The 14,423-nt window shown below is 44.0% G+C and overlaps 1 protein-coding gene across 2 annotated transcripts in view; it reads right to left on the bottom strand.

Moving 5' to 3' along the window:
- Nucleotides 1-3,752: 3,752 nt before the first annotated feature.
- Nucleotides 3,753-14,423, bottom strand: part of GATA5 (GATA binding protein 5) — a 53,282-nt gene continuing 42,611 nt past the window's right edge. For both annotated transcript variants that reach the window (XM_034433154.3, XM_034433153.3), the window contains 4 exons: nucleotides 11,086-11,211; nucleotides 9,502-9,592; nucleotides 5,408-5,532; nucleotides 3,753-4,394 (listed from right to left, as the gene is read on the bottom strand). In XM_034433154.3, coding sequence (XP_034289045.2) covers nucleotides 4,242-4,394; nucleotides 5,408-5,532; nucleotides 9,502-9,592; nucleotides 11,086-11,211 — 495 coding nt within the window. In that variant the 3' untranslated portion in view covers nucleotides 3,753-4,241. The remainder of the gene's footprint in view (nucleotides 4,395-5,407; nucleotides 5,533-9,501; nucleotides 9,593-11,085; nucleotides 11,212-14,423) is intronic.

Genomic DNA, 14,423 nt, shown 5'->3' with positions numbered 1-14,423 from the left:
TTCTGATGGGGCTTCAGCACTGTAGTTTCTTCCCCAAACCCTTAACCTTAAACTGTCTACTGTTGACCTCACCCCATTCCTAAGAGGTCTGTAAGGGGCGTGCATAAGCGCACTAACGTGCCTACCGTCCCTGTCCTAATATTCCTTTTTACTTACTCTTTTCATGTATTCAAATTATGTTTATACTTTTACCTGTTCTCTTATATATGCTTGACAAATAAACTTATTATGATTAATTAAGGCCTTTTGGTACATTTTTTAAAAACCATTCTTCAATTATTTATTTATTTATTTATTTATTTATTTATTTATTTATTTATGTTTGTTTGTTTGTTTGTTTGTTTGTTTGTTTGTTTGTTCAATTTATATATGGCGCCCTTCTCCGGAGACTCAGGGCGGCTTATAATGCGTTAAGCAATAGCCTTCATACTTTTGTATGTACCTGCTTAGTAGGGCTTCTTGGCCCTCCCGAGCGGTGTTCTATTTTATACAAAGTCAGCTTATTGCCTCCACAAACCGGGTCTTCATTTTACCTACCTGGGAAGGATGGAAGGCTGAGTCAACCTTGAGCCTGGTGAGAATTGAACTCGCAGTAATTGCAGGCAGCTGGCAGCTAAGTACTACTTTAACAGCAGTAGTTTAGTCCACTGCACCACCAAGGCTCTTGTTTAGGTAAGTAAAAGCAACAAAGATGACTAGGGAACTGGAGACTTAAACAAAGAACTGTTGCTGGAATTGGAAGGATTAGGGTTGACATGATAGTAGCTTTCCAATATCTGAGGGACTGCCACAAAGGAGAGGGAGTCAAGCTATTCTCCAAAGCACCTGAGGGTAGGACAAGAAGCAATGGGTGGGAACTAATCAAGGAGAGAAACAACCTGGAATTGAGGAGAAACTTCCTAACAGTGAGGACAATGAACCAGCCAAACAGCTTGCCTTCAGAAGTTGTGGGTGCTTCATCACTGGAGGTTTTTAAGAGTGCAGAGAAGAGCAACAAAGATGATTAGGAGACTGGAGGCTAAAACATATGAAAAACGGTTGCAGGAACTGGGTATGTCTAGTTTAATGAAAAGAAGGATTAGGGGAGACATGATAGCAGTGTTCCAGTATCTCAGGGGCTGCCACAAAGAAGAGGGAGTCAAGCTACTCTCCAAAGCACCTGAAGGCAGAACCAGAAGCCATGGATAGAAACTAATCAAGGAGAGAAGCAACCTAGAACTACGGAAAAATTTCCTGACAGTTAGAACAATTAATCAGTGGAACAACTTGCCTCCAGAAGTTGTGAATGCTCCAACACTGGAAGTTTTAAAGAAGATGTTGGATAACCATTTGCCTGGTGTAGGGTTTCCTGCCTAAGCAGGAGGTTGGACTAGATGACCTCCAAGATCCCTTCCAACTCTGTTACTGTTACCTATTTGTTAGGATTTCCTGGTTAATGCGATTTAAGAATCCATTACCACTCATCTCTACTGCAACTTCCTCACTTGAGGTTCTACCAGATGTCCCAATCAAATAGATGCAGAGGAGGGGTGACTAGGGACAAAAACCATCTCAAGATGTTTCTCTAGGAACTTCATCCTTGTGTTCATTTTCCAGGATTTTTTAACCCAAACTAAGCCATTCTAATACTTAGATTAGTTTAATGTATATACCAGTAAAGTACCTCTTAGGAAAATAAGATTTGTGACATGACATAATTCCTTATTTATTTATTTGGAGTGTAACTGCAGTTCTTCCCAGAATGTCTTCAACCTTCAGGGATCGTTATGTTTAGAGAATCAAAAGTTATAATTGTTTTATAAACTCCATAAATCCATAAAAGAGCTAAACTTGCTCCCAGTTTCTACTGGATTTTACTACTGAAAATTAAACCCAATTCCATTAGTGGTCAAAAAAGTACAGTAGCAAATACCTAACATCTCCCCTCTATTTATTTCCTGCCTTTATTGTTGTTTATAAATAACACATGGCAGTGAACAAACCTATTTCTCCTCCTTCCTCCCATTTTCCCCCACAACAACGTTGTGAGGTAGGTTGAGCTGAGAGTGAGTGGCTGGCCCAAAGTCACCCGGCCAACCTCCATGCTAAGACAAGACTAGAACGCAACATCTCCTAGTGATTGATCCAAAGTCACTCAGCTGACTTTCATACTTAAGACGGGACTATATATAATTTTATGGCACTATTCCCCGCCAAAATGTGGTGTTATTAGCTAGTTTTAGAAAATACACTTTCCCCAAAAGGTTTCCACAATTTTGGCCACTACTGTAGGTCTCTGATAAGCACCTTAAGGCAGGACAAGGGGCTATGGATGGAAAATAATCAAGGGGGTATCCAACCTAGAGTTAAGGATAAATTTCTTGACTGTGAAGACAATTCATCAGTGGAATGACTTGCCTCTAAAAGTTGTTGGTGCTGGAGGTTTAAAACAAGAAATTGGACAGCCATTCGTCCAATTGGACAGCCTCTTGATGGGAGGGGAGTTGCTTACTCCCTCTGAAAGGGCTCGCAATCTAGGCGTCCTCCTGGATTCACGGCTGTCCTTATTGGACCATCTGACAGCCGTGACCAGGGGGGCTTTTGCACAGGTTTGCCTGGTGCGCCAGTTACACCCTTTCCTAGACAGGGATGCCCTCCATACAGTCACCCAAGCTCTCGTTATCTCTCATTTGGACTACTGCAATACCCTCTACATGGGGCTGCCCTTGGGGTGTACCCGGAGGCTCCAGCTGGTCCAGAATGCGGCCGCACGGGTTGTTACGGGAGCTTCCCGTTACTCCCATGTTACACCTCTCCTGCGCAAGCTGCACTGGTTACCGGTGGTCCTTCGGATCCGCTTCAAGGTGCTGGTACTTACCTATAAAGCCCTACATGGCATGGGCCCGGGGTACCTGCAGGACCACCTTCTGCCTGCCTCCCACCGCCCTGTGCGCTCACATAGGACTGCCCTCCTCTGGGTGCCATCGGCCAGACAATGTCGGCTGGTGGCGCCCAGGATGAGGGCGTTCTCTGTGGGCGCACTGACCCTCTGGAATGGGTTACCCACGGGACTCCGGATGGCCCCTGACCTCCGCTCCTTCCGCCGTGACCTGAAGACATGGCTTTTCCAACAAATTTGCTGATCTGATGGGTGATTTTAATTGGGAGATTTTAATTGATTATTTTAGTAGCTATTTTTATTGTTTTCATTGTTTTAATTTCTGTGAGCCGCCCCAAGTCCTTTGGGAGAAGGGCGGCATATAAGTATAAGAAAATAAAATAAATTTGTCTGATTTTCCTGCTTAAGCAAGAGGGTTGGACTAAAAGACCTCCAAGGCCCCTTCCAACTCCCCTATTCTGTTTTTCTGATATAGCATGATGGAAGGCAGAGACACTTCCCCTATCCGAGCCATACTTGGGAACATCTACGTGTATCTTTTTTAAAAATATGCAATTAATTTTGCACTCCGATCCCAAGGTCTGTCTCACTGACCTTGTCTAGTCACGAAAAACAACAACCAAAGTTGAATTAGCAGATCACTGGAAATCCCAGGCTGGTTTGCCAAGTTGAAAAACATCCGTCTCGAAGGCAAGAACAGGTCACGAGTTCCCCCTAAATTATAAAAAAATAACCTCAAACTCAAAATGAGAGAGGGAGGGGCGAGGGCTTGAAACTTTTCAGGAACCTCCACATTTTCCCACCCTTTCATTCACGGCGCGATGTGAGGGCGGGCGGCCCCGTTTGGCTTTCTAACAAATGAAATGACTTGATGTCAAGATGTTACCATCCTCTTTATTTAAGAATAAAATTGCACACAAGGGAGTCATTAAAAAAAAAAAAGAAGAAGAAGAAGAAAAGAAGAAGAGGGGAAGGAAGAGACGAATCACCGTGAAGACAACATCGATTGTTATCACTTTCGGATGGATCTCGGGAGAAGGGAGAAAGAGGGGCTCATGGCTGAGGTCAGAGCTCCCCAAATCCCTTTTCTGGTTTTTTTTTTTTGGATTGGCGAAAGAATATCAACTTTCTTAGAGATTCAAAGGGCCAAAAAAAGGAGTCAGCAGCAAAAGATGGCAGGCGGGATGGCCTCCGTAGAGAAGAAGGAAGGAAGGTATCTCCCAAGGAATAGAAAACCATATTGATTACAAGAAACCTGGCAGATCCAAAGGATTACAGTCCGGAAATCTTGTCTGCTGTCCAGTGATATCCTGAAGGATGGTAGAAGGGATTCCTTGGTTTTTCAAACGAAAGGCTGATTTGCTTACGCCAGGGCCAAGGCGCACCATGAGTCTTGACGGGGGCCAACACTTAGACCTGATGGTTGGGACATGGCAGATGGGAAGGTGTAGTCTTCTGGCTCATACTTGAACTGGGGATGAGGCTCCTCCAGCCCGTTTTCAGAATGTCCGGGACCCTGCAAAAGTCAACAATAAAATAAATGAGTTCATCACCACCAATAGGACATCCTTAAAAACAATGGTTAGGGGGCACAGTGGCTCAGTGGCTAAGACACTGAGCTTGTCGATCAAAAGGTCGGCAGTTCAGTGGTTCGAATCCCTAGTGCCGCGTAACAGGGTGAGCTCCCGTGACTTGTCCCAGCTTCTGCCAACCTAGCAGTTCGAAAACACGTAAAAAATGCAAGTAGAAAAATAGGGACCACCTTTGGTGGGAAGGGAACAGCGTTCCGTGCGCCTTTGGCATTTAGTTGTGGCGGCCACATGACCACGGAGACGTCTTTGGACAACGCTGGCTCTTCGGCTTTGAAAGGGTGATGAGCACCGCCCCCTAGAGTCGGGAACGACTAGCACATATGTGCGAGGGGAACCTTTACCTTTAAAGACAATGGTTAGGTATTGTTCTGGCTATTGTTACAGGGGAGTCCTCGACTTACCGTCCTTCGTTTAGTGCCCGTTCGAAGTTACAACGGTACTGAAAAAAAGGACTGGCTTACAACCAGTCCTCACAGTCACAACCGTGGGCGTGCCCACAAGTTATACGATCAACATTCGGGCGCTTACAGATGGCATGCCTCTACAATGGTTGCAGCATGCCAGGCATCCAGGAGTGCCCATGTGTGACTTTCCTAGTCAACGGGGGAAGCCAGATTCACTTAACAACTGCCTCATTCACTTAACAATTGCAGTGATTCTCTTAACAACGGTGGCAAAATAAGTTGTACAGACCGTCCCCACGGGCTTCCAAAAAAGTCAGTGGATGGGTGGGTGAGTCAGATTCACTTAATGACTGCATGTCTTGCTTAATGACAGTGGTGATTTAATTTCTGGGACCAAAAAAAAAAAAGGTCGTAAGATTGGGCACGACTCCCTTAACAACTGCCTCCCTTAGCTACGGATGTTCTAGCCCCAAACGTGATTGTAAGTCGAGGACTGATTACGTTGATGTGAGGTCCCTGCTGACTCTACTGACCTGGGATGTTGACACTATTGCTTGTCCCGGATATTGTGGTGTAATGGCGGGTTCGGTTTTTAAAGTGACGGTGCTCTCTGAGTTTGTAAGTGAGGAAGGAGAGTTGTTGGTGGAAGTTGTGGAACCTGAGAGTGATAGAAAAATATATATTAGAATATATCTATCATCATCCATTATCTATCAATCTATCTATCAATCTGTCAATCAATCATTATCTATCTATCTTATCATCTATCTATCTATCATCATCATCAATCATCATCTATCTATCTATATCTATCTATCATCATCATCATTATCACTATCCATCTATCTTCTCTCTCTCTCTTCTATCTCTTCTATCTATGCATCTACTTACTATCTATCTATCCATCTACTTACTATTCATCCATCCATCTTCTCTCTTTCTCTCTTCTATCTCTTCTATCTATCTATCTATCTATCCATCCATCCATCCATCCATCCATCTATCTTCTCTCTCTCTTCTATCTCTCCATCTACTTACTATCCATCCATCCATCTATCTACTCTCTCTCTTCTATCTATCCATCTACTTACTATTCATCCATCCATCTTCTCTCTTTCTCTCTACTATCTCTTCTATCTATCTATCCATCCATCCATCTATCCATCTATCTTCTCTCTCTCTCTTCTATCTATCCATCTACTTACTATACATCCATCCATCCATCCATCCATCCATCCATCCATCTATCCATCTATCTTCTCTCTCTCTCTTCTATCTTCTATCTATCTATCTACTATCCATCCATCCATCCATCCATCCATCCATCCATCCATCCATCCATCCATCCATCTATCTTCTCTCTCTCTCTTCTATCTCTTCTATCTATCCATCTACTTACTATCTATCTATCTATCTATCTATCTATCTATCTATCTATCTATCTATCTATCTATCATCTATCTATCATCTATCTCTATCTATCTATGATGCAGATCCAGCAATTACCATTTACAATCCTTCTGTACTGTCATTCATTAGTATTTCCATCTACTTCAAAAGTTTTCACTGCCCTATACCCGTGATGGCGAACCTATGGCAGAGCATGCCAGAGGTGGCATACAGCATCCTCTCTGAGGGCATGTGAGCTGTTCCCCCAGTTCAGCTCAGCTGCGTAGGTGCGCGTGCCTCCTTGTGGCCAGATGGTGTTCAGGTCTCTGCCATGCATGCACAGGGGGTGGGTGGGGTGGCGCATGCAGGGGCCCATGCGCATTGCATTTTGGGGGTTCGCGCATGCGCGCTTTGGGCACTCGGTCCAGAAAAGGTTAGCCATCCCTGCCCTATACTATACAAATAGTCCTTGACTTACAACTATTCGTTTAGTGACCTTTTGAAGTTACAATGGCACTGAAAAAATGGACTTACGACCATTTTTCACACTTATGGCCATTGCAGCATCCCTGGGGTCATGTGATCAAAATTTGGATGCATGGTTAACTGGTTCATATTTATGACGGTTGCAGTATTCTGGGGTCACGGGATCCCCTTTTGTGATCTTCTGACGAGCAAAGTCAATGGGGAAGCCAGATTCACTGAATACTTTGACAACTGCAGTGATTCACTTAACAACGGTGGCAAGAAAGGTCATAAAATGGGGCAAAACTAATTTAACAAGTGTCTTGTTTAGCAAGAGAAATTTTGGGCTCAGTTGTGGTCATAAGTCGAGGACTACCTGTATGATGCTGAAGGCCCAATGCCATTCCATCTGATTGTCTCCAGGTTAGGATTCTAACTTAACTTTCCATTAGCCGATTCTAATACAGTTGCTACTCCATTTCTATTTTTTAAAATCAATTTATTAGCTGTCCCAATTACCAAAGGAGCTCTCCACAGGGTCAAGAAAATAAGCATTAAAATCAGAAATCCTATAGTAAGAGGGAAATTATCTCAAGACCATGCCAGCGGAACAACAATACGGTAAAAAAACCAGAGTTTTAAATCACTCTTTTGACACTGAGACGGCACTGCTAGCATTGTAGGGGGAAGCCCAACGTTTTCACAAATAAAAAAAGAAAACTTAAATAAATCCGAATAACTTAATGTGCGTTAGTACACTTAGTGGCCATGAAATACCAGGAATATTTTGCAAACTGCTGGATAAGAAAACATTTCAAAATTGGTGGGAGTTGAGCTGAAAATACAGGAAGAAGAGGGCAGAGGTAGTAGAAATCTCCGAAACTGTCTGCCCTACGTAACATTTTGTTTGGATTTTCTTATGCATTTATTTACAATCTTGCTGCCAAAGCACTCAAGAAGGTTTACAGTTCAAAATGACTAAAATCAATCTTCAACCATCATTCTTTGTTAGAGCCGCCAAAATCACGTGAATTGTAGTGCTTCAGGCTAAGAATTTGGACAGGGCAAGGTTGAGAATAAAACACAACTCCCTGTTGTCCAGAGCTGCAAAAAAATGTAGTTCACGAATCAGACAAAGCGATCCGCTTGCTTACACATAATTTGTTGAAATAACTACTAGCCGGGCACATCTATAAAACCAGGATGCAAACTAAAATCTGCAAGCCACAATGGATGCATTCACACAATACACTAAGCCTGCATTTCCCAACGGGACTCTTTCAGAAGTGGGTTTCAGCAGGTTCTGACCAGTTCTGGAGAACCAGTAGCAGAAATTTTGAGTAGTTTGGAGAACCGGTAGTAAAAATCTGACTGGCCCTGCTCCCATCTATTCTCTGCCTCCCAAGTCCCAGCTGATCGAGAGGAAATGGGGATTTTGCAGTAACATTTCCCTGGATTGGGGGGGGAATGGAGATTTTACAATATCTTTCCCCTGCCACGCCCACCAAGCCATGCCACTCCTACCAAGCCACACCCACAGAACCAGTAGTAAAAAAATTTGAAGCCCACCACTGGACTCTTTGTCATATGCATTAGGATGGCAGATATTGTTTAAGCAGTCCAACATGCCTTGATGCTTCTAAACTAGAGATGGCTACGCTAAGCTAAAATCACCCAAACTACATTATCCGTTAGAATCCTGTTTGAATTCAGCCAAAGAATAACTTGTCTTCTTCCCTTCTGCTCTTTCCAGATAATTTAATAGTAATAGCACTTAGATTTATATACCGCTCCATCAGAGGTGGGCTCACATAATTTAACAACCGGTTCACCCAGAATCAAAAATGTGAGCATGTGTGCACGCTGGCTATGCACGCAGCACGCTGCGTCAAAAACACGGTGATTGTATAGGAAGGGATAGCTTTGCTCGCGTGTGCGCCTTACACATGTACGCCAGGGGTGGGTTCTACTTACCTTTACTACCGGTTCGCAACGGGGCCGTGCACGGCAACTCATTTCGCTCGCGCGCATGCGCAGAAGCGTTTTGATGATGTCGGGGTCGGTGGGCGGAGCCTCCCGCCGGTTTTACTACCGGTTCTATAGAACCGGTGCGAACCGGGGACAACCCCCCACTGATGTATGCTGCTTCAAAAACACAGCGATTGTATAAGGCGGGATAGCGCCGGGGCGGGTGGGCGGGCCCAGCCACTGGCCGTAACTACTGGTTCGCCCTGATCGGTCCGAACTAGCTGAATCCCACCCCTGCACTTCATAGTGCTTTACAGCCCTCTCTGAGCGGTTTACAGAGTCAGCATATGGCCCCCAACAATCTGGGTCCTCATTTTACCAACCTTGGAAGGATGGAAGGCTGAGTCCACCTTGAGTCGGTCAGGATCGAACTGCTGGCAGTGAGCCATGAATTAGCCCACAATACTGCATTCTAACCACTGCGCAATAATGAACAAACTGCATACAAACAAACACAAACCTTTTGGGACTTCAAGATGGCCTTCTACTGCAATGGCCCCCAATGTTTTGGGCACCAGGGACCAGTTCTGTGATGAGAGTTTTTTTTCCCCTGGACCGGAGTGGGGGAGGGGTTTGCATGCTGCTTGCATCCTGCTTTGCTTATTTGTGTGGCCCAGTTTCTGGCATGCCGCAGCCCAGCACCCACCCATGGATCAGGGGTTGGGGACCCCTGACCTGGATGACTGAGAATCTCCATAGACATTTAGCTATGCACTAAGAAACAGAATAATAATGAAATGCTTACTGTTTGCTGAGGATTTGCCTTTATTGACATTTTTAGGTTTCCGTTTTCTGGTCTGGATGCTTTCCTTTTTCATTGCCAGAGGTCTTGGCACCTTGATATTAAAAAAAAGAGAGAGAGAAAAAAAGAGCACAAACCGTCAATACTGGTTTAGGCCTGCATTTCTGCTCTGGGTGCCTGCCACACATTCTTTTCTGCATGTGGACCTGGTATTTGCACACAAATATGTATGACGTCCTTGTCCTTCGCTGCAAACTGTTTTCCTCAATGGCCGTCCTTGGCTAGTGAAACGAGCGAGGCACAATATTTGGAACGTTTTCTGAATGATATATTATCTTTCCTACCAGGCTTCATCTTCTACAACTGGGTTGTCAAACTCGTTTTCATTGAGGGCTGTATCAAGGATGTGTTTGACCTCAGGGGCTGTAGGGTGTGTGGGGGGGGCTGGTCAGTGTGGGCGTGGACAGCATGATGTCACTCATGTCAGGAGGGGGCACATATGGTGGTCTGAGTGCTCTGCCAGCGAAAACGAGCTCCGTTTTTGGCTGCGGTGGCCTCCTGCAATCCTCTGCCAGCAAAAATGGAGCTTGGAAGGGCTGCGCACAGCCCTCGCGAGCTGTTTTTGCTGGCAGATGCACCATGGGCCGCTCCTTCACGGGCCAGTTCCAGGGATGAAATCCAGCAGGTTCTGACAGGTTCGGGAGAACCAGTAGCAGAAATTTTGAGCAACTGGTAGCGGAAATTTTGAGTAGTTCGGAGAACTGGCAAATACCACGTCTAGCTGGCCCCAGGAGTGGGGAGGGAATGTGGATTTTGCAGTATCCTTCCCCTGCCACGCCCACCAAGCCACACCACGCCCACCAAGCCACGCCCACAGAACTGGTAGTAAAACAAATTCACCACTGGCCAGATCTAAGCACCCGTGGCCGGATCCAGCCCCCGGGTTTTGAGTTTGACACCCCTGCTCTACAACAACCACACGCCAAGCAAACTTTTGCCTCTCGGGGACAAAAGATGGACTTTTGATTTTGGGAGAGCTGATGCTGAGACCGTGGTTAAAAAATTGGAAGGGATTCTCTGGATGGACTTCATCAGTAAATGTAGTTATCAAATGACAACCCCTCATTTAGCAATTGTTACAACGTCCCGGATAAAAGTAAGCTACAACCCCAACAATCATTGCCACATCCCCATGGTTTATGTAATCAAAATTTGGGAGCTTGGCAACTGGCATATATTTAGCATGGTTACAGCATCCGGGGATCATGTGAATGCTATTTGTGACCTGGGTTTTATTGCTGGGTCGCTTCTGACTAAGAAGTTTCTTTAGTTGGCTCCCTAGATTTTCAATTGGGTTACAGTCTGGGCTATTCCCAGGCCATTCCAGCAGTGGAATAGGATTATCTTGAAACTTAAAAAAAAAAAAAAGTAGTGGTATTAGCCACCAAACCTCAAAAATACACTTTTCCCAAAAGGTTTTCCCCAATTTTGGCCACTACTGTATTTCTGAATGATAATCGCTAACGACAATCGATACATCAAGGTATTCAAACATAATAAACACATCAAGCTATGCTCTCCTCTTACCCCGTGGAGTTTCATGTATAATCCACATGCGTTGCACACTGGCTCCCCTTCTGAGTTCCGTCTCCAGAGGGTTGTGTTGGTTGTGTGACAGTTAGTGCAGCAAAGACCGGCTCGACGAGTTGAAGACTGCCAAAAGAGGAGAGAAATAGTCTTAAGAAGAGAAGCACAATTTTTGGAAGGAGGGGGAGCTAAGGAAAAAGAAAAGTATGATGAAGCATCCATTCGGAGGCAATCGAAATTAAAACCATTTCCCGAAACATGAAAAGCCTTAATCCCACATTAAAGAAAACACAATTTATTGGAAGCAATAACAGTTTGCTGAGATCATGTCTTTTTGCAGTGTGCATGGTGTTTTGTTTTGTTTTTAAGGGTTGTGACATAGTCTGGTAATATCCCTTTAAATCCTCTTCCCTGAATTTAAGTGGACTTTTGCCAGGGGAAAAATCTTTCACAAAGCACCAGAGGACAAGCTGAGAAGCTGAGCCAAAGATTTAGCACTGTGTGTTTTCTTTCTCTTTCTTTCTCTTTTTCCCCTTTTCTCTTTTTCTCCCTTTATATTTCTATAGTTCTAAATCAGAGCCATTTCTTACAGTCGTTTACTCCCCCATCCATCATCTATCTATCTATCCATTATCATCTATCTATCTATCTATCTATCTATCTATCTATCTATCTATCTATCTATCTATCTATCATCTATCTATCATCTATTTATCTATTTATCTATCTAGCCATTATAATCTATCTATCTATCTATCTATCATCTATTTATCTATTTATCTATCTATCCATTATCATCTATCTATCTATCTATCTATCTATCTATCTATCTATCTATCTATCTATCTATCTATCTATCTATCCATTATCATCTATCTATCTATCTATCTATCTATCTATCTATCTATCTATCTATCTATCTATCTATCTATCATGGGATTATTAACTGTATTAATTCCATTTTGTAACTTTTTTTTTCTCTTTCCTTTTCTTCTTTAAGGAGTGTCTATGGGAAAGTGTGTGTAGATCAAAAAAAGCAAAATGGCAACCACAGTTGTGTAATCCAAACCCCACCTGCTTTTTCTTCTTTTTACGTGCTTTGATGTGTACCCAAAAAAAGGGTTTCGCACAATTCAAGAAAAGTTGTGGCTGCTTTCAGAATTGTTTGAGTGACTCATTAAAGCAACTGCATTTTTCTGCCTTGTGGTGCGAAATGAACCTTGTGAGTTAACCAACTTTTTATTCCCATGATAAAACTCCAAGGCGGAAAAATACATGTGTGATAAATCAAAGGACAACTTTAAAACTTAGCCCATATGTTTTCCCAGGATCAAAGTTCATTGCATTGGTAGAAACTCTCTGGCTCTTTTGCTTTTAAGGTGGTTAGAATTTTAAAAAAAGAAAAGGCTCTTAAACTGTGCAAGCAAATTTGCATTCAGATCATTCCTCTGCTCCAAAGGGTAGGAAACAGATAGTTATTACAGGTAGTGCTAAACTTGCAATGAATAGAAGAGAAGAGAAGAGGAGTAGAATAGAATAACAGAGTTGGAAGGAACCTTTGAGGTCTTCTAGTCCAACTCCCTGCTTAGGCAGGAAACCCTACACCACGTCAGACAAATGGTTATCCAATCTCTTCTCAAAAACTTCCAGCATTGGAGCATTCACAACTTCTGGAGTCAAGTTGTTCCACTGGTTAATTGATCTCACTGTCAGGAAATCTCTCCTTAGTTCTAGGTTGCTTCTCTCCTTAATTAGTTTCCATCTGTTGTTTCTTATCCTGCCTTCTGGTGCTTTGGAGAATAGCTTGACTCCCTCTTCTTTGTGGCAGCCCCTGAGATATTGGAAGACTGCTATCATGTCTCCCCTAGTCCTTCTTTTCATCAAACTAGACATACCCAATTCCAGCAACCGTTCTTCATGTTTTAGCCTCCAGTCCCCTAATCATCTTTATTGCTCCTCTCTGCACTCTGAATGAATTCTCTGTATTCATTTAGCAAGTGTTTGATGTTAGTGGAGACTTATAATCAGTCCCCACACTTATGACCATTGCAGCATCCCTATGGTCACATGATCAAAATTTGGATGCTTGGCAACTGGCATTTAAATACGACCCTAAGTTAGAAGGGGCAACTGTGAACTACTAAATGTTTCTGCAACACCCTCAAACCTTGCCCTTGGTCAGCCCAACAGGGTCTAGGACAGTGATGGCTAACTTTTTCCGGACCGAGTACCCAAAGTGCACCCGAACCCAGAAAATGCAATAGACATGTGGCCCCCTGCATGCACCCTGCCCCCCTCCCCGTGCATGCGCACATGCCCCCCTCACACGCAGCCCGCCACACATGCACTGTGCCTCCATACATGCCCCGCCCTGCCACACATGTGTGACAGAGACCCGAAGACCAGTTGGCTGGTGGGGGGGCGGGCACGTGCTCAACGGAGCTGAACTGGGGTGACGGTTCATATGCCAGAGTGGGCGCTGCATGCCACCTCTGGCATGTGTGCCATAGGTTCGCCATCACGGGTCTAGGACAGGGGTCTGCAACCTTAAACACTCAAAGAGCCATTTGGACCCATTTCCCACAGAAAAGAAAACACCGGGAGCCACAAAACCCTTCCCGTGCCTGACTATTTCTTGAGCGGCCACAAAACTAGCATATGTAGTTCATTAAACGTTCTGTTTTCTTCTGAAACTTTTGAACATTCTCTCTCATTCTCATTCTCATTCTCTCTCTCTTTCTCTCACTCTCTCTCTCATTCTCTCTTGTTCTCTCTCATTCTCATTCTCTCTTGTTCTCTCTCTCATTCTCTCTTATTCTGTCTCATTCTCATTCTCTCTCTTTCTCATTCTCTCTCTCTCTCTCTCAAATTTCCTTAAATAGAAATTAATTCTATGAAAAATGCATCAGGTTATTTTTCCCACCCACCCCCCTCTTAATTCTTCAGATTAAATCTATATATTTAGGTGGGAGTTTTTAATTAGCCCACATGGATGTTCCATTTCCCACAGAAAAGAAAACACCGGGAGCCACAAAACCCTTCCCATGCCTGACTATTTCTTGAGCGGCCACAAAACTAGCATATGTAGTTGAATTAAATGTTCTGCTTTCTTCTGACACTTTTCTTTTCTTGGATTTATCCATGGTTGGCCTACTGGGGGTTGAAAAGCTCAATAATCTCATGCTGGTGGATGTCACACATTGGCAGTTGTGATGCATATTTTGAGTGACAGGGAGCCGCAGCAGAGGGGTGAAAGAGCCACATGCGGCTCCAGAGCCACAGGTTGCTGACCCCTGATCTAGGACAATTCACCACGGTCAACTTGCCATGGCCAACTC

This window comes from Pantherophis guttatus, chromosome 3 (genome assembly GCF_059756535.1).
Source record: "Pantherophis guttatus breed Tessera chromosome 3, ASM5975653v1, whole genome shotgun sequence".
Lineage (NCBI taxonomy): Eukaryota > Metazoa > Chordata > Lepidosauria > Squamata > Colubridae > Pantherophis > Pantherophis guttatus.
This window is presented reverse-complemented; position numbering and strand designations above follow the sequence as displayed.